The 21,491-nt window shown below is 40.5% G+C and overlaps 1 protein-coding gene across 1 annotated transcript in view; it reads right to left on the reverse strand.

Annotated features, from left to right (window-relative positions):
* LOC137325180 (phospholipid phosphatase-related protein type 5-like) overlaps window positions 1-21,491 on the reverse strand; it is a 122,707-nt gene that overhangs the window by 42,483 nt on the left and 58,733 nt on the right. The window contains exon 4 of the mRNA XM_067989981.1: window positions 14,318-14,494. Coding sequence (XP_067846082.1) covers window positions 14,318-14,494 — 177 coding nt within the window. The remainder of the gene's footprint in view (window positions 1-14,317; window positions 14,495-21,491) is intronic.

Raw genomic sequence — 21,491 nt, forward strand, 5'->3', positions numbered from 1 at the left:
CCAGATCCTAATCACTGTCTGTGTAAAAAAAAAATTTCCTCATGTCACCTTTGGTTCTTTTGCCAATCACCTTAAATCTATGTCCTCTGGTTCTTGAACCTTCCGCCAATGGGAACAGTTTCTCTATATCTCCTCTGTCTAGACCCTTCATGATTTTGAATATCTCTATCAAATCTCCTCGCAACCTTCTCTGTTACAAGGAGAACAACCCCAACTTCTCCAGTCTATCCACATAACTACAATCCCTCATCCCTGGAATCATTCTAGTAAATCTCTTCTGCACCCTCTCTAAGGCCTTCACATCTTTCTTAAAGTGCGGTGCCCAGAACTGGACACAATACTCCATTTGTGGCCGAACCAGTGTTTTATAAATGTTCATCACAGCTTCCATACTTTTGTACTCCATGCCTCTATTTATAAAGCCCAGGATCCCGTAAGCTTTTTTAACCACTTTCTCAACCTGCCCTGCCACCTTCAACGATTTCTGCACATATAGCCCCAGATCTCCCTTTTCCTGTACGTCTTTTAACATTGTGCCCTCAAGTTTACATTGCCTCTCCTCGTTCTTCCTACCGAAATGTATCACTTCGCATTTTTCTGTGTTAAATTTCACCTGCCACGTGTTCTTCCCTGTCACCAGCCTGTCTACATCCTCTCGAAGTCTATCACTATCCTCCTCACTGTTTACTACTCTTCCATGTTTTGTGTCAACTGCAAATTTTGAAATTGTGCCCTGTACACCCAAGTCCAAGTCATTAATATATATCAAGAAAAGCAGTGGTCCCAGCACCGACCCCTAGGGAACGCTGCTGCCTGCCTCCCTCCAGTCTGAAAAACAACCGTTCACTACTACTCTCTGTTTCCTGTCACTTAGCCAATTCTGTATCCATGTTGCTTCTGCCCCCTTTTTTCCATGGGCCGCAATCTTGATGATAAGCCTACCCTGCAGCACTTTATCAAATGCCTTTTGAAAGTCCATATACACCACATCAACTGCATTGCCCTCATCTACCCTCTCTGTTACGTCATCAAAAAACTCAATCAAGTTAGTTAAACGCAATTTGCCTTTAACAAATCTGTGCTGGCTTTCCTTAATCAATCCATACTCGTCCAAGTGACTGTTAATTCTGTCCTGGATTATCGTTTCTAAAAGTTTCCCCACACTGAGGTTAAACTGACTGGTCTATGGTTGCTGGGTTTATCCTTACACCCTTTTTTGAACAAAGGTGTAACATTTGCAATTCTCCAGTCCGCTAGCACCATCCCCGTATCTACGGATATTTGGAAGATTATGGCCAGTATCTCTGCAATTTCCACCCTTACTTCCCCCAGCAACCTAGGATGCATTCCATCCAGACCAGGTGACTTATCTACTTTAAGTACAGCTAGCCTTTCTAGTGCCTCTATTTTATCAATTTTTAGCCCATCTAGTATCTCAACTATATCTTTCTTTACTGAGTCTCTGGCAGCATCTTCTTCCTTGGTAAAGACAGATGCAAAGTACTCATTTCGTACCTAGGCCATCCCCTCTGCCTCCATGAGTAGATCTCCTTTATGGTCCCTAATCGGCTCCACCCCTCCTCTTACTACCTGTTTACTGTTTACATGAAGACTTTTGGATTCCCTTTTATGTTGGCCGCCAGTCTATTCTCATACTCTCTCTTTGCTCCTCTTATTTCCTTTTTCACTTCCCCTCTGAACTTTCTATATTCTGCCTGGTTCTCACTTGTGTTATCAACCTGACATCTGCCGTACGCCCCTTTTTTCCGTTTCATCTTACTCACTATCTCTTAATAAGAATAAAGGCAATAAGTCAACTCAATATGAGTTTATGAAATGCCAGGCCATGACAACAGATTTACCGGAATCCTTTGAGGATGTAATAGAATTGGTGGCGAAATGTAATGTTAGTTATCTCGACTATCAGATGTCATTTGATTAGATGTCTCACAAGAGACTTAGGGCTAACACTCTTGGGATAAAGGAAGATGCTATAAATTTGATAATAAATCAACTAAACAACGGGAAACAAAGGGTAGTGATCAATGTTGGTAGTTTTAATTGGACAGTTGTAACCAGCAGAGTGTCTGACATTTCAGCCTTGGAAACTGATGGAACCTCAATTATTTCCTGTTGCTCCTGATGAATGTATATTATAAGTGAAATGTCTTGGCTTGACAGATAATACCAAATTGTATGGGAAAACAGGCTGTTCAAAAGAAAATGACACAATTCAGCAAGCTTATAGAGAAAATTTGTACATGGGCAGATGAATCACAAATAGCATATAAAATATTGAGAAATGGAAGCTGATACTAAAATAGCAAATGTGACTACAAAATAAAGGTTGCATCATTAAATAAAGTATGTCAAGAAAAATATCCAAATGTGAAAGTATCCACATCATGGAACATTATCACAGAGTATGGCACAAGATGCACACAATCTAAATCTGTAAGTTGTTATTGACACTTTATAATGCATCGATGAGACAATACCTGCTTTATAATATCCAGGAGCAGGCATTATGCTTAAGAAAAGATATAGTGGCAATGCAAAAATACCAATGAAGAGCAGAAAAGATGATTCCAGTCTTTAGATCACAGAGTTTTAAAGAAAAGCAAAGGGAATTAGATCTTATTAGAAAAAAAAATGGGGACCAATATGATGCCAAATTTTTATAATAGAAAGTGAATAGATGAGATGGGTGTATTGTGCAAAACCAGGACAGTAGAGTGGGGAAAACATAATAATCAGCTGAGGAAGACAAAGCTAAACTTAATGTGAAGGATAATTTCGTCAAGATAGAGTCAGCAAATGATAGAAGACCACCACCTAGTAGTACTAAAAACAAACTCCTTGAAGAGGGCAAATGGCTCATTTCCTGATTCATCAAAAAAACTGTGAAATATGGGGTTGGAATAGGAAATGATACAAGAAAAAGAAATAGTCAGATCAGGTTCTGAAAAGTAACTAGGATGCTTTATCATTCCTACATCTTGCGTTTTAATGGCAGCTAGGGAAACAGTCTTGTTAAGAGACTTGGGAGGAAAAGAGTTTATATGTAAACTCCCAACTTCAGTAGTTTAAAGAACAGTAGAAGTAGCACAGCAGAGGTTCCATTCTCTGCTACATCACCATTTTAATAATAGGTAGATCCCATCTGACATCTTATAATTCTCTGAGCCTTGAACATGGTACTGCTAGGCACTACCCCATTGAAACTTAAAGAGATAAGAAGCCTAAGAAAGTGGAAAGCAAGGTATTTACATCTTCAGCCATGTCAATCAAAAGAAGGATTGTAAAATTACCTATTTGTCACTGCTCTGCATGTCAAAGATGTAAAGCTATACACATGAACAAGATGTGATCAGGTCTGTACAGCTTGCTGTATAAGAAACTTGTAACTCAGAAAAGTATAAAAAGTGGCAGACTGTAATGAGAATTTTGATTTGAAAGATTTGATCATCCTGAATACTGAGCTCAAAACTGAAACGTGTTAAAGTCCCCAACCTACATTGCCCAGTATGTGGTTGTAAGTACGTTATGATTACTTGTATGCTTAAATACTATCGCATGTACTATATACTTAATAAATCTATGGACGCTGGACCTCAACATTTCAAGAACTTTATAGATTTCGGGGCATTGACTGAACATCTAATCATCAATAAATACCTCCTTTAACATTCTAAATTAAAAACTGAAGTCACACGTAACCAGGGGTCAAAAATCAAATACATAAGCTTGAACAGATCTAAATTATAAATTTCTTACGAGATCAAAGGTATCATGGGTCTCTGTTTCAACATCAAAAACTTGCAAAAACAGGATGGCAACAGAGAATCTGTCGAAAATCTATTTCCTTTCTGATGGAATGCTAATGAAGAGTATACCGATAAATAAATTGAGTCAACATTGAAAGGCAACTACAGATGAGGAAGGCTATTTGACCCATGTAGCTCACCCATCCAAAAAAAGACCCCACAGGCCCCCCATTGTAGTATCCAATTATTTATTAAATGACTTACCTGCATAGGTCTTGGTTTCTACAGAGGCCTACAAGGCTGCAGCTTCTGCTGTCTTTGGGGGTACTTCTGTCCCTTTAATTATATCCCTGTCTCTTCAGGTACTGCAGTGGTGATACTGTTGCAGCAGCAGCACCAGTTTTCCCTCAGGGCTGATGGCAAGCTCTCTCTTGGTATTGGGAATGTGTCACCCAGCTTTTGTATCTATGTGCAGTACATTATATTTGTCCATATTAAATTTCATCTGCCATTGTTCCACCCACTTATATATTTTGTCTAACTCATTTTATGTTTCCAGACATGCCTCCTCATAATCAACTGCCCCTTCTAGTTTGGCATCATTAACAAATGTGACCAAATTTCATTGAGTTGCTGAATCCAAGTCTAAAGAACAAAGTGTAATATTTGAACAAGATTGAAAACATGATCATAGTGTCTAATAACTTTCAACACTGACAGACAACTAAATATTGACTAGCCATCAAGAGAGCTCCTTCAGCAAAACAGAATGAGGGAAATGAATGCACTCATATGAATGATGGGCCACGGACATCAATTCTCCTTTACAGTAACACTAGGTAAAATGTTGGTTGCTGGTTGCAGATACAAACAAGCTGCAGCTGCCTTTGTCTGTTACTTTTGAGTAAAGAGACTGCTTATGAGACAATAAAATATTCTTTTTGTATGGCTTCTGAAGACCATCTTATACTGTGGGAGGTCTACTGTACTTAATTTCTCCTGAGAATGTTTGCAATTACAGTCTTTGCTCCTGCTATGTAATGGGACAGGGTTTTGTCCACTTCCACCACCCTTCCACAGTCGAGCCAAAGGTCTCCTTGCCTCAGTTGATCTGACTAACTAGATTAAATTGTTCTCAGCTTGCCTTTGATCAGAGAATTACCAAGAGAGTTTAATGTAACAAGGGCTGTAAGAAATGACTTCAATGCATGGTTCAAAGCAAAACCAGAAAGCAGTGAAATTGTAAAAATGGCCTATACTTCACTTTACGCAATTCATAGAATCATAGAAATTTACAGCACAGAAAGAGGCCATTTGGCTCCTAGTGTCTGTGCTAGCTGAAAAAGAGCCATCCAGCCTAGTCCCAATTTCCAGTTCTTGGTCCGTAGCCTTAAAAAAAAAATTGCGTTGAGGTGTTGGAATGTGCAATGGTTTTGAAAACTGTTCTTTCACTTGTGTAGCTTGGCTCTGACTGATGGGATGAATGTCTTTTCTCAATGAAATTTCCTTGAATTGGCTTGTACCACAACTTTAGCATAGCTGTGAAGTGGTTTCTGCATTGCAGTAACGCTGAAATGGCAGTATAACTCCACAATTTGATCCTGACCTGACCCCAGAGAGCAGCAATGTGAGATGCTGTGGAGGAGGCAGTCTCACACTGCTTGGGTTTGATACTGCATGTAGTATAACTCCAATGTGGTGTCAAACCTTTTTTAAATTCATTCTTGGGATAGGGACATCACTAGCAAGACCAGCATTTATTGCCCATCCCTTGTAGCCCTTGAGAAGGTGGTGGTGAGCCATCTGCTTGAACCTCTGCAGTCTGTGTGCTAAAGGTACTCCTTTTGTAGTTTAAATAGTTCTCAGGCGGTTTGCTAGACTTCATGAACACTTTTTAAACTTATCTGGAGTTGATTTGATTGTTTAAGAGTGTGCAGATGCTTTTACCCATGCTCAAAAAACATTGAAGGTTTAAAAGCTAATAGGGGAGCTCTGCAGATGCTTATAAACATGTAGGCACAGGGCTCTCTCCAGGGGAGAATTCCAATCATACCGGGGAAATGTGAACAAGGCCCTGTCCAGCTGTGACCAACCTGCTCTCAGACCTTTAGCTGCAGTATAAATGCACCCTTAATTCACCTCATGTTGGGTGCAACTCTCCGGCAAATAACCGATCCTAACTTCACACAAGTTGGTAGTTAATCAAAAAAGCCATAAAGCTGCCTAATGTGGGAAATGGTGGAAATGTCGCACTGGTACAAAAGTGAGTCCGTTGGTGAGATTTCAGTGAAACAATATTGTTGAGGCAGGTTGTGGGGAGCTTTAACATGCATTTAACCTGTGCTGCACTGAACATGATGCTGATACCAAGGATACATTTTTTAAAAATCAGTTCACAGGACATATTCTTCCGCTGGATTAACAAAAAAATATCACCTCAATATTACGCGACTGAAGTTTTGATATTTTACCACAAAGTTCAGCAGCACTTGCAGTATTTTAAAGTACAATGTTTTGCTGATCTTTGTACTTCATTTACTTTGGCTATAATATCCGCTTCATTCCGATGCACTGTTTGATTCTCTCCCAAGCAATGCATTCTAACAACTTACTACCGTACATCATCACTGGACAATGGATCTTGTGACATCAAGCTTTCGTACTGTAAAGGGTGATGTATGGATTGTGTGGAGTGATAAGGAGCTGTTACTATAATTTCTGTATCTGTAGAAAGCACTTCTGCAATGTATCATAGGGTTGAAGTGCCAGAGGGTTATGAAGCATAAGGCACCCTCCACATTATTCATCACATTTGGCACAGAGACTGGCTACTTACAGTTAATGTCAAAGTTGTGCACATGGTGTGGTCTATTTGCCTCTACAAGAAAGCAAATTGATCTGTGAGACTGTTTTGCTGTACAAAACTAATATTTTCCTTCCACTGGAAGAAACACAGAAATATATACAATCATACAGCATGGAAGGTGGCCAATCGGCCCATCGTGTCTGTGCTGGCTCTTTGAGAGAGCTATCCAATTAGTCTCACTCCCCTGCTCTTACAGAATCATAGAAAATAACATAATAGAAGTTACAACGCAGAAAAAGTCCATTTGACCCAACCAGTCCATGATGGTGTTTACCCCCCCATCTAAGTAAATTTTTCTAATCACATTGGGGTCAATTTAACTTTTGGCCAGCCTTCCGTTCTGGCAGCGAAGAAGCCGGAGCCATTTTGAGGCCTGGGCCTCATTTAAATAGAACCAGTTAGCTACACACCTCAAAATGGGCAGCCCGATGCAGCTCGTCGAATTCAGGCGACAATATTGGGCGGCAGAGAGGCTGCCTGGTCGGCAGCTAGGTAAATCCAGGAAAAAGAAAAAGAAAGACTTGCATTTATATAGCGCCTTTCATGACCTCAGGTCATCCCAAAGCGATTCACAGCCAATGAAGTACATTTTTCTGAGGCGTAGTCACTGTTGTAATGTATAAAGTGCAGCAGCCAATTTGTGCACAGCAAGGTCCCACAAACAGCAATGTGATAATGACCTGATAATCTGTTGTTAAATGTTGGTTGAGGGATAAATATTGGTCAGGACACCTGGGAGAACTCCTCTGCTCGTATTCAAAATAGTGCTATGGGATCTTTTATGTCCACCTGAGAAAGCAGACAGGGCCTTGGTTTAACATCTCATCTGAAAGATGGCACCTCTGAAAGCGCAGCACTGCCTCAGTACTGCACTGGAGTGCAAGCCTAGATTTTGTGCTCTCTGCAGTGGGACGCGAACCCAAGACCTTCATAACTCAGAGGCAGAAGAACTACCTGCTGAGCCATGGCTGACATTGTGGGGGTGGGGGGTGGGGTGTGGAGGGAAACACATGTACCTCCTAGCCCCATAAAAATAATTTAAAACTTATCTTTTAGGGGCCTCTTCAGCTATATTGCCAACAAAACTGGTCAGAGTGTGCACAACTCATGCTCCAACCAGTCCTGACAATCATGGTCCTATGTACGTTCTAGAACTCTGAATTGCATATAGAATGGGCCTACCGTGTGAAACAGGCAGGAGCAACAGGCCCTGCAAATTGTCAATGGGCATACTGGAGCATTAAGGGGACATTAAGTCTGCCAACCAAATTTTGAGGCTCTTACCATCTTTGAGGTTAACGCTCATTTCAGCAAGTTAAAATCAGCCACATTAGCCCCACAGCGATCATAGTATCATAAGGTTTAGAATAGCTGAGGAAAAGTTCATGGACATCTCTAAAGTAAAAATACTCAATTGGAGGAGGGCCAATTTCAGTGGGATGAGAACAGATCTGGCCCGGGTAAATCAGAAACAAAGATTGATAGGCAAAACTGTAATTGAACAATGGGCGGCCTTTAAGGAGGAGATGGTTCGGGTACAGTCTAGGTACATCCCCACAAGGGGGAAAGGTAGGGCAACTAAAGCCGGAGTTCCCTGGATGACAGAAGAGATAGAGAGTAAGATGGAGCCGAAAAAAACAGCATATGACAGATGTCAGGATGATAACATAAGTGAGAACCAAGCTGAATATAGAAAGTTTGGAGGGGAAGTGAAAAAGGAAATAAAAGGGGCAAACAGAGAGTAAGAGAATAGACTGGTGGCCAACATAAAAAGGAATGCAAAAGTCTTCTATAGGCATGTAAACAGTAAACGGGTAGTAAGAGAAGGGGTGGGGCTGATTAGGGACCAAAAAGGAGATCGACTCATGGAGGCAGAGGGCATGGCCGAGATACTAAGTGAGTACTTTACATCTGTCTTTACCAAGGAAGAAGATGCTGCCAGAGTCTCAGTAATGGAAGATATAGTTGAGATACTGGATGGGCTAAAAATTGATAAAGAAGAGGTACTTGAAAGGCTAGCTGTACATAAAGTAAATAAGTCACCTAGTCTGGATGGGATGCATCCTAGGTTGCTGAGGGAAGTAAGGGTAAAAGTTGCGGAGGTAGTGGCCATAATCTTCTAAACATCCTTAGAGACGAGGGGTGGTGCCAGAGAACTGGAGAATTGCAAATGGTATACCCTTGTTCAAAAAAGGGTGTAAGGATAAACCCAGCAACTACAGGCCGGTCAGTTTAACTTCGGTGGTGGGGAAACTTTTAGAAATGATAACCTAGACAGAATTAGCAGTCACTTGGAGAAGTGTGGATTGATTAGGGAAAGCCAGCATGGATTTGGTAAAGGCAAATTATTTTTTACTAACTTGATAGAGGTAACAGAGAGGGTTGATGAGGGCAATGCGGTTGATGTGGAGTATATGGACTTTCAAAAGGTGTTTGATAACGTGCCGTATAATAGGCTTGTCATCAAGATTGAAGCCCATGGAATAAAAGGGGCAGTAGCAGCACAGATATAGAATTGGCTGAGTAACAGGAAACAGAGAGTAGTGGTGAATGGCTGTTTTTCGGACTGGAGGGAGGTGTACAGTGTTGTTCCCCAGGGGTCGGTACTAGGACCACTGCTTTTCTTGATATATATTAATGACTTGGACTTGGGTGTACTGGGCACAATTTCAAAATTTGCAGATGGCACATAACTTGGAAGGGTAGTAAACAGTGAGGAGGATAGTGAGAGATTTCAAGAGGATATAGACAGGCTGGTGGCATGGACAGACATGTGGCAGATGAAATTTAACGCAGAAAAATGCAAAGTGATACATTTTGGTAGAAAGAATGAGGAAAGGCAATATGAAATAAAGGGCACATTTCTAAAAGAGGTACAGGAACAAAGAGACCTAGGGGTATATGTACACAAATCATTGAAGGTGGTAGGGCAGGTTGAGAAAGCGGTTAAAAAAGCATACGGGAACCTGAGCATTATAAATAGAGGCATAGAATACAAAAGCAAGGAAGTCATGATGGACCTTTATAAAACACTGGTTCGGCCACAAATGGAGTATTGCATCCAGTTCTGGGCACCGCACTTTAGGAAAGATGTGAAGGCCTTAGAGGGGGTGCAGAAGAGATTTACTAGAATGATTCCAGGGATGAGGGATTTTAGTTACGTGGATAGTCTGAAGAAGCTGGGGTTGTTCTCCTTGGAACAGAGACGGTTGCGAGGAGATTTGATAGAGATATTCAAAATCAAGGCAGAGTAGACAGAAACTGTTCCCATTGGCAGAAGGGTCAAGAGCAAGAGGACACAGATTTAAGGTGATTGGCAAAAGAACTAAAGGTGATATGAGGAGAAACTTTTTCACACAGCGAGTTGTTAGGATCTGGAATGCCCTGCCCGAGGGGATGGTGGATGCAGATTCAATCATGGCTTTCAAAGGGAACTGGATAAGTACTTGAAAGCAAAAAAATTTGCAGGGTTACGGGGATAGGGCGGGGGAGTGGGACTAGCTGGATTGCTCTTACATAGAGCCGGCACGGACTCGATGGATATCGAATGGCCTCCTTCTGTGCTGTAACCTTTCTATGATTCTATGATTTATCCTCCTGTTCCCACATCACTACAGCCACTTTTCCTTTATCCACCTATCCAATCTAATCTTGAACGTTGAAATAGTTTCTGCCTCAACTACTGACCCTGGAAATGAATTCCACATCCCTACATCTCCCTGTTTAAAGAAGTTTTTCCTGCCCTCTGTTCTAAATCTTGTACATTTAATTTTGTATCTCTAGCCTCTCGTTCTTGACCCCTCAACTATTAGAAACAGTCTACTTCTATCTACCCTGTCCCATTCTTTCATAATTTTGAACACTTCTATCATATCACCCTGTAATGTGATTTGTTCTAATGAAAAAAGACCCAATTTTTCAAGACTTTCTGCTTATTTGTATTTCTTCATACCAGGCACTATCCTAATGAATCTGCATTTTACCCTCTCTAAGTTTTAATATCCTTCCTTTCGTGTGGAGCCCAGTACTACACACAGTATTCTAACTGAGGCTTATCATTACCCCTTGGCTTTTATATTCTATACTTGTTGTGATAAACCTCACAATTCCATTAGCTACTTTTACACGCATATCAACCTGAGCCTTTAACGTGAACCTGTACCCTCAAGTCCCTCTGCTCTTTCACACACCGAGCCTACTTCCATTTGGAGTATAATTACTGCTGTTATTTTTTTAACAAAATGCATCACTTCACATTTACTGACACTGAATTTCATCTGAAACATTTTAGCCCATTCCCCCATCTTACCAGTCTCTCTTTGTAGCTTCCTTTGATCTTCTAATGAATCAACTATACCTCCTATTTTGGTATCATCTGCAAATTTTGACACCACTCTCTCTGGGCTTATATCCAAATCATTGATATACACAGTGAACAGAAATGGTCCCAGAACTGAACCCTGTGGGACACCACTACCCACTTCCAACCAGCCTGAAAAGCTGTCCTTAGTTTCTATTCTCTGTTTTCTCCCTTCTAACCATATTTTAATCCTGTTTGGTAATCTCGCCCTAATTCCATGCACTACTCCAGTGCAGTACTGAGGGAGTGCTGCACTGTCTGAGGTACTGTCTTTTGGATGAGACATGAACCTGAAGCCCCGTCTCCCCTCTGAGGTGGATGTAAAAGATCCCAAGGCACTATTAAAAGAGCAGGGGAGTTCTTCCCTGTGTCCTGGTCAATATTTATCCCTCAACCAACATAACTAAAAACAAATGATCTGGTGATTATCACATTGCTGTTTGTGGGACCTTGCTGTGTGCAAATTGGCTGCTGTGTTTCCTACATTACAAGTGACTACACTTCAAAAGTACTTCATTGGTTGTAAAGTGCTTTGAGATGTCCTGAGGTCATGAAAGGCACTATATAGTGCAAGTTTTTCTTCTTCTTTAATGCCCTCCTGCACGGTATCTTGTCAAAGGCTTTCCTGAAGTCCATTTAGACTACATCCACTGCATTTCCCCCACCTACCATATTTGTTACTCCCTCAAAGACTTCTATCTGCTTTGTCAAGCACAATTGTCCCTTTTGAAATCCATGCTGGCTATTTCTAACTATTTTGTCTTTATCTGGATACTTGGTAATTTCATCCTTAATTAAAGACTACAATTTTCCCTACCACAGATGTTTAAGCTAACTGGCCTTTAATTGATGCACACAAGGCTGGGAAGAGGTATAGCTGCAAATAACAACGAAAATATATTTTTAACTTACTATTGGTGTACAGTGCAAGGCAACAAAATGGACAATGTAATACCCATTCTGCAAAGCAGATGACAGTTTTGCATTGAAAATCCATTGATACAGCATTCAAATGTGAAGAGTGTTTATGTTGCTAATTATTGCAACACTCAGATGACTGATTTTCATCAGTTTCTCCTTTCACCTCACCCACTGCAATGTTTCTGCCACTCCATAATGAATATAGAGTATCTCTTAGTTTTCAAAGGAATTATTCTTTCAGTAATTGTATTAAAATTTAAAATATCACATTTTAAGAATAAAGTAAATTCAAAATGTTTTGTTCTGTGTACTTCACCTATACCTTTATATGAACAGTTCCATTGTGTTATTGGAAGTAACTGGATGTTTTGAAAGTTACAAAGCACATTTACTACTTAAATAGGTTAACGTTGCTCTCATCCAAAGTTTACATCTCCCTTAAAAAACAAAGCTCTATAATTTTATTGTTTTTTCTACATAAAAGATCTTGTATGTGTATTCATTTGTGTCTCTGTTTAATACTGATGGCATACATAATTTTTATAATTTATATTTTCACTAGCATATCATCAGCATTGACAAAGCAATTATTGACCATCTATTATTCACAGTAGCTATTTTACAAAATTATATTGGTTAAGCTTGTGTTAGCTGTTCAACTGCAGCATGAGTTTAACTAATGTCACTCTGGTTCTCAGAATACCTATTATGATATACATCTGAAAACAAGATTACACTTGGATACTAAACAAATTATATATTAAAAGTAATTCAAATAAACAGAATTTAATTTACCAGTAATACTTAAGAAAAAGACATACAAATTGAGATATAAATAGAACATAATACAACAAAAGGATGCAAAACCACTTTATATTTCACGGTTGTGGATGACTTCCAAAACACATTTTGACATTTGTGTGTTATGCATCATCTTCAATAGTGAAACGAATGTTATGTGCCATAGTTCTCCAGCTTTTCTACTCTGCTCCATAAATTACACCTCCACATGTAATGTCTCTCAAAAATTAAGCACTATATATAGAGTAGTAACATTTTAATCATTTAAATTGCCGTGATGGAAACTGAAAATCCCTACTTCAGTTTAGGTAAGTACATTCATTAGATTGAATCACTTTCAATAGATATACTTCTAGAATCTTCATATTTTGTTGTTAATATCATACATGTACTGTAAGCCTGTTGCTAGTAAAATATGACCATAGGAACAGGAGTAGGCCATTTAGCCCCTCGAGCCTGCTCTGCCATTCAATGAGATCATGACTGATCTGTGACCTAACTCCATATACCTGGCTTAGCCGCATATCCCTCAATACCCTTGGTTATCAAAAATCTATCAATCTCAGCTTTAAAATTAACAACAGAGCCAGCATCAACTGCCATTTGCGGAAGAGAGTTCTAAACTTCTACCACCCTTTGCATGTAGAAATGTTCCCTAACTTCACTCCTGAAAGTCCTCGCTTTAATTTTTAGGCTATGTCCTCTAGTCCTAAATAGTTTCTCTCTATTTACCCTATTAGTTCATCTTAATATCTTGAAAACTTCGATCAAATTACCCCTTAATCTTCTAAATTCCATGGAATACAACCCTAGTTTGTGTAATCTCTCCTCGTAGTTTAACCCTTGAAGTCCAGGTATCATTCTAATAAATCTACGCTGTACTCCCTCCAAGGCCAATATATCCTTTCTAAGGTGCGGTGCCCAGAACTGAACACAATACTCCAGGTGCGGTCTAACCAGGGTTTTGTATAGCTGTAGCATAACTTCTACCCCCTTGTATTCTAGTCCTCTAGATATAAAGGCCAGCATTCCATTAGCCTTTTTGATTATTTTCTGATTTTTTGATTATTTTGATTATGTCTATGACATTTTAATGATCTATGTACATGGACCCCAGGTCTCTTTGGACCTCCACTGTTTCGAGCTTTTCACCATTTAGAAAGTACTTTGATCTATCCTTTTTAGGTCCAAAGTGTATGACCTCAAACTTGCCTACACTGAAATCCATTTGCCACAGTTTTGCCCATTCATCAGTGAAACAATGTGTGGAGGCTCATGAAAGTCAATAATGGGAAATATTTCAAATATTTAAATAACATGTCACCCATAGACTGTTTAATTTGTGTAGCTATAACATTGTATCACTGGTTTAGACACTTAAAATAGGTACAGTTTAAATGTTTACCACTCGTACTGATGAATTGGATTTAAACCTCTTGATTCTCTAATTTTGCACTAAATGTAAATGAAAAGTGCAGAACGTACAACAAAGCAGATGAAGCCTTGAATAATGGATGTGCAACACTGATTACTTGCTCTCAAGAAGCAATCTTGTAACTTCTGTACTGGACTGATATGCTCCGTCATTGTTACAGTACTTACCAAAAATACTCCAACAGCTGTTCCTATGATGAATCCTGCTACAACATCTGACCAATGGTTTCGATATTCTGCTACCCGGTTTATTCCAGTCAGAAATGCCAAACACATGAGGCCCAAACAGAGGAGAGGTTTTGCAAGTCTTGTCCCATTGGCTTTCACAGTACATGTGATATACATCTAAAGGTACAAAGAAAATTAAATTGTAAAGTTACACCTTTCTTATACAACACAATTAGTTAAAGCTCAGTTGAACACTCTTTGGCCATAGGCTAAATTCCATTACAAGTTGATTCTTTGACCTCCCTATCTCAGGGATATAAGAAAACTGGTTCAACACAGTCTGGTTCAATGATGCCTACCTTGCAAAATGAGGTTGTAGTAGAGATTGGAAAGAAAAAATAATAGAAGAATAACTGCACACTTTTTACAACATTAAAATATATCTAATAAAATCAGAAAACGCTGGAAGCACTCAGCAGGTCAGGCAGCATCTGTGGAGAGAGAAAAAGAGTTAACGTTTCAGGTCGATGAGCTTCCATCAGAATTAATGAAAGGTCATCAACCTGAAACATTAACTCTGTTTCTCTCTCCACAGATGCTGCCTGACCTGCTGAGTGCTTCCAGCATTTTCTGTTTTTATTTCAGATTTCCATCGTCCGCAATATTTTGCATTTATGTTAAAATTTATGTATTCCTTACACAGTAATGTAATATATATTGCAGCAATTGTTTTTATGTGCTCTAATAAATATCAAGTGCACGGTATAACTTGTGAGCTTGCTTGGTATTTACCATATCACGTTTCCATTAGAGTATTTGCCAATTCCACGCATTGTTTAAGTATACATCTGTCTCCTCCAATCTCATCTTTAATATAATATAATATTATATATATATATATCTTTTTATATATAAATAGTGGAGAAATGAGATTGTAATGCATGGTAATAAAACAGGAGGTAAAATGTGGAGGTGGAGTATACTTCAGGGTCTTGAAGACATAACACAGTTCAACTGACAACAGTAGCAATATTAATAACACAAAAGACCACTTCACCAACTCTGAAATGAAAATCATTGTGGCAGAGACAGTCAACATGAAAGGGCTTCTTCATTAGATATTGCAACAAAAAGCTTAAAATGCAAATCTGTCTAGCTATCTTGCACAAATATAATTCACATTTTCAAATACAGATGAAATGGTGGAATAACATCTAGTGGAGATTAATTCTTGTAAATAGGAAGCAGGGCGGGAACTGCTAGAAAACCTAAAAAGGAGAAAGATGGCAGATATTTAATTTTAATAAAATCAAGTCCTTACTTCACAAGACATAGCAGAAGATAACATGCTATATCTTTTCACAAATATTCCTTATGATAATAAAAGTACCAATGCCACAATGTTCGTAAAACAATTCAAACTTCTCGCCCGATTTCGATAAAAACAAAATTAGTTTCATGAGAAATTTTAATGTTTGGCACACATTTTATGAAATACAGGCTATTTTTCAAATCTACTTTATTCTTAAATGTTTACTATATACAATTCACTCTTAAAAAAAACACATGGAAGGAAAAAAAATCAACCTAGTCTTTTTAGTGGAGCAGCAAAAGAATCTAAATTAACATCCTGCTATAAAAAAATGCATCTACATGCATCTTTAACACATCATTCGGACATTGCAATGTGCTTTACATACAATGAGTTACTTTGAAGTGTAGTTACTGTTACCACGTGGGTAAACATGGCAGCCATTCTGTGCACAGCAAATTCCTGCAAACAAGGAGATGAACAGCCCATTTTTCTGTGTATTACATAGTAAACTGGGAGGGAGACTGATTTTACAGAGACATGATGTGCACATCAAATCAGTTGTCCATTGTGGACAGAGATTACAACTCCAAATTTACTTTACTGGACTGCCAATGTATCTCTGGCTGGAGTTTGGGGAAACCCATTGGAAAAAGGCAGGGTCATGGTTATGCTGGATCCCCACCAACTCTGGGAGGTCCAGGTTAGTCTTGTAAGGGGTGGATCCTCTGCCTAACCCTTACAAGGCCAATGATGCCCAGGAACACAGCCAGGGCAGGCACCCAATGGTAGTTGTTCCCGCTTCTCGAGCTCAAAAAGGATACAGCGTATTATTGGAGACCAATTCATCCAGAGAGGTGAGGCAACCAGTCTCCAGAAAATGCTGGAAATACTCAGCAGGTCAGGCATCATCTGTGGACTAAGGTAGGTAGGGTTAATGTTCGATTTTGATAGAGTAAATAAGGGAAAACTGTTTTCACTAGCAGTTGGGTCAGTAACCAGAGGCCACAGCCACCAAGAAGGACAAGGGCAGCAGGCGCATGGGAACACCATCACCTGCACGTTCCTCTCCAAGTCACACACCATCCTGACTTGGAAATATATTGCCTTTCCTTTATCGTCGCTGGGTAAAAATCCTGGAACTCCCTACCTAACAGCACTGTGGGAGAACCTTCACCACACGGACTGCAGCGGTTCAAGGCGGCAGCTCACCACTACCTTCTCAAGGGCAATTAGGGATGGGCAATAAATGCTGACCTTGCCAATGACGCACACATCCCATGAATGAATAAAAAAACCCCACAGATTTAAGATAATTGGCAAAAGAAGCAGAGGGGAATGAGTTGTTATGGTCTGGAATGCAGTACCTGCAAGGGTGCAGAGTAGCAGATTCAGTTGTAACTTTCTAAAGGGAATTGGAAGTATACTTGAAAAGGAAAAAATTGCAGGCTATGGGGTAAGAGCAGAGGAGTGGGACAAACAGGATAGCTCTTTAAAAGAGTCGGCAGATGCGCGAAAGGCCAAATGGCCTCCTTCTGTGCTGTATGATTCTTTTTTTTAATTTGTTGATGGATGGGTGCGTCGCTGGCAAGGCCACCATTTATTGCCCATCCCTAATTGCCCTTGAGAAGGTGGTGGTGAGCCACCTTCTTGAACCGCTGCAGTCCATGTGGTGAAGGTTCCCCCACAGTGCTGTAAGGTAGGGAGTTCCAGGATTTTGACCCAACGACGATGAAGGAACGGCGATATATTTCCAAGTCGGGATGGTGTGTGACTTGGAGGGGAACGTGCAGGTGGTGTTGTTCCCCATGTGCCTGCTGCCCTTGTCCTTCTAGGTGGTAGAGGTCGCGGGTTTGGGAGGTGCTGTTGAAGAAGCCTTAGCTAGTTGCTGCTGTGCATCCTGTAGATGGTACACACTGCAGCCACTGTGCGCCGGTGGTGAAGGGAGTGAATGTTTAGGGTGGTGGATGGGGTGCCAATCAAGCAGGCTGCTTTGTTCTGGATGGTGTTGAGCTTCTTGAGTGTTGTTGGAGCTGCACTCATCCAGGCAAGTGGAGAGTATTCCATCACACTCCTGACTTGTGCCTTGTAGAAAAAGCTTTGGGGAGTCAGGAGGTGAGTCACTCGCCGCAGAATACCCAGCCTCTGACCTGCTCTTGGAGCCACAATATTTATGTGGCTGGTCCAGTTTCTGGTCAATGGTGACCCCCAAGATGTTGATGGTGGGAGATTCGGCGATGGTAATATCGTTGAATGTCAAGGGGAGGTGGTTAGACTCTTTCTTGTTGGAGATGGTCATTGCCTGGCACTTGTCTGGTGCGAATGTTACTTGCCACTTATCAGCCCAAGTCTGGATGTTGTCCAGGTCTTGCTGCACGCGGGCACGGACTGCTTCATTATCTGAGGGGTTGTGAATGGAACTGAACACTGTGCAATCTTCAGCAAACATCCCCATTTCTGACCTTATGATGGAGGGAAGGTCATTGATGAAGCAGCTGAAGATGGTTGGGCCCAGGACACTGCCCTGAGGAACTCCTGCAGCAATGTCCTGGGGCTGAGATGATTGGCCTCCAACAACCACTACCATCTTCCTTTGTGCTAGGTATGACTCCAGCTACTGGAGAGTTTTCCCCCTGATTCCCATTGACTTCAATTTTACCAGGGCTCCTTGGTGCCACACTCGGTCAAATGCTGCCTTGATGTCAAGGGCAGTCACTCTCACCTCACCTCTGGAATTCAGCTCTATGATTCTATACTCAGTGTTAGGTGTTGCATTAGCCATGTACAACATTGGCAGCATCCTTTTGTGAAGATAGATGCAAAGTACACATTTAGTACCTCAGCCATTCCCTCTTCCTCCACTGCCGCCCTCTGTACTTTCTGTATTCAGCTTGATTCTCTACTGTATTATGAACCTAACATTTATCATAAGCCTCCTTTTTCTGTTTCAAACAGTATGTCCCTATGGCAGATCGTTGGAGTGATGCTACCACCCAAAGTTCAGAGTTGGGCCTCTGTCAAGTCTGGAATAAGATAAATACACAGTTTAGGAACAAAACTATTGCTACAATTTCTTCCATTATTTTATTTTGATAATTTTTAAAGTAATGAATTATTTCATTCGGATACTGGAATAAGATACTTTATTAACATTTTTATATATTTTTTTTCAATTTAGGTACTGTTATTAACTATACTTTTATGAAAACATTTTAAAGTGCAAGAAATACATTTATTTACCTGTGATTATTTAACCGAATAATGTCTGGTGTGCTCTTTTCTTTTCCAAGGCAGTTCTCTTTTTCCACTTTGAATACAGATTTCCTATTGCCTCATCAACATCCTTGCTACAGCTCTAAAGGTTTCTGGAATTTTCTTTCACATTCGGTGTTCTTTTATCCCCTGAATTTGGCTTGTGCCAGTTGAATTATTTATAAGCCACAATGATACTGCAAATGCTCCCCACGTTTCCATTCAAAATGAGGCATATATATAAGGCAAACAGGTATAATATACATATTGAACTAGGCAGTAATATTGGTAAAATCATTAGGATTGCCTCCTGTATCATGATATATCAGTAGAGTTTAAACACACTGATTAGGAAATGTCATCAGGTACACAGACTGACACCTTGGCCTGGATATTAACTTGGAGCCAGGAAGAGAGTGAGGTGGGGGAGGTGGGGGAGGATTTTCGGACGGGAAACCCAGAAGTAAAGGTTTTCCGCTCATCATGACGATTTTAACGGTAGGACATCTTCAAAATTTTTTCAACATGTTTCGTGCCCGACAGCCAGTCAGATTGTCAGGCTGTCGGGCGGGAAAGCGGCCGAGGAGAGATCGGAGTCTTCAGGGTTTAGATGGGGGTTCAGAAAGAGCTCGGAGTCTTCGGGGTCTGGATGGGGGGTTCAGGGAGAGATCGGAGTCTTCGGGATTTAGATGAAGGAGGTTCAGGGAAAGGTTGGAGTTTTCGGGGTTTGGATGAAGGAGGTTCAGGGAAAGGATGGAAAGGTTGGAGTCTTCAGGATGTTGATGAGGGAGGTTCAGGGAAAGGTTGAAGTTTTCGGGATTTGGATGAGGGAGGTTCAGGGAAAGGTCGGAGTCTTTGGGGTTTGGATGGGGGGGTTCAGGGAGAGATCAGAGTCTTTGGGGTTTGGATGGGGAGGTCGGGAGAGATTGGAGAGATCAGGCAGTGCAATAAAGGCACTTACCTCATGGATCCGGCCCTTCTCGTCTCCTTTCACCTGCCATGATTCCCACGACCCGGGAATCTCGTGCTGAAGGCGTTAAATTCAAAGGTCTCTTAAATTCAATTTAAAATCAGCTAATTTACATCTCATAGGAACATAGGAACATAGGAATATAGGAACAGGAGTAGGCCATTCAGCCCCTCGTGCCTGATCCGCCATTTGATAAGATCATGGCTGATCTGTGATCTAACTCCATATACCTGCCTATGGCCCATATCCCTTAATACCTTTGGTTGCCAAAAAGCTATCTATCTCAGATTTAAATTTAGCAATTGAGCTAGTATCAATTGCCGTTTGAAGAAGAGAGTTCCAAACTTCTACCACCCTTTGTGTGTAGAAATGTTTTCTAATCTCGCTCCTGAAAGGTCTGTTTCTAATTTTTAGACTGTTCCCCCTACTCCTAGAATCCCCAATCAGCGGAAATAGTTTCTCTCTATCCACCCTATCTGTTCCCCTTAATATCTTATAAACTTCGATCAGATCACCCCTTAACATTCGAAACTCTAAAGAATACAACCCCAATTTGTGTAATCTCTCCTCGTAACTTAACCCTTGAAGTCCGGGTATCATTCTAGTAAACCTACGCTGCACTCCCTCCAAGGCCAATATGTCCTTCCGATGGTGCGGTGCCCAGAACTGCTCACAGTACTCCAGGTGCAGTCTAACCAGGGTTTTGTATAGCTGCAGCATAACTTCAGCCCCCTTGTACTCCAGTCCTCTAGATATAAAGGCCAGCATTCCATTAGCTTTATTGATTATTTTCTGCACCTGTTCATGACACTTCAATGATCTATGTACCTGAAACCCTAAGTCCCTTTGGACATTCACTGTTTTTAACTTTTTACCATTTACAAAGTACCCTGTTCTATCCTTTTTTGATCCAAAGTGGATGACCTCACATTTGTCTACATTGAATTCCATTTGCCACAGTTTTGCCCATTCACCTAATCTATCAATGTACCTTTGTAATTTTATGTTTTCATCTACACTGCTTACAATGCCACCAATCTTTGTTTCATTGGCAAACTTAGATATGAGACTTTCTATGCCTTCATCTAGGTCATTACTAAATATTGTGAATAATTGAGGCCCCAAGACAGATCCCTGCGGGACTCCACTAGTCACATCCTGCCAATGTGAGTACCTACCCATTATCCCTACTCTCTGTTGCCTTTCGCTCAGCCAACTTCCTAACCAAGTCCGTACTTTTCCCTTGATTCCATGGGCTTCTATCTTAGCTAACATTCTCTTCTGTGGGACTTTATCAAATGCCTTCTGGAAGTCCATATAAATAACATCCATTGACATTCCCCTGCCCACTACTTTAGTCACCTCTTCAAAAAATTCAATCAGATTCGTCAGGCACGACCTACCTTTCACAAATCCATGCTGGTCTCTCTGATTAACTGAAAATTCTCGAGGTGCTCAGTCACCCTATCCTTAATTATAGACTCCAGCATTTTCCCCACAACAGATGTTAGGCTAACTGGTCTATAATTTTCAGTTTTTAAGGGGCCAACACTGCTCCTGACCACCCTCTTTTTCCTAATGTAACTATAAATGTTCTTTGTATTGATTTTGATATCCCTTGCAAGTTTCTTTTCATACTC

Source organism: Heptranchias perlo, chromosome 9 (assembly GCF_035084215.1).
Source record: "Heptranchias perlo isolate sHepPer1 chromosome 9, sHepPer1.hap1, whole genome shotgun sequence".
Taxonomy (NCBI): Eukaryota; Metazoa; Chordata; class Chondrichthyes; order Hexanchiformes; family Hexanchidae; genus Heptranchias; species Heptranchias perlo.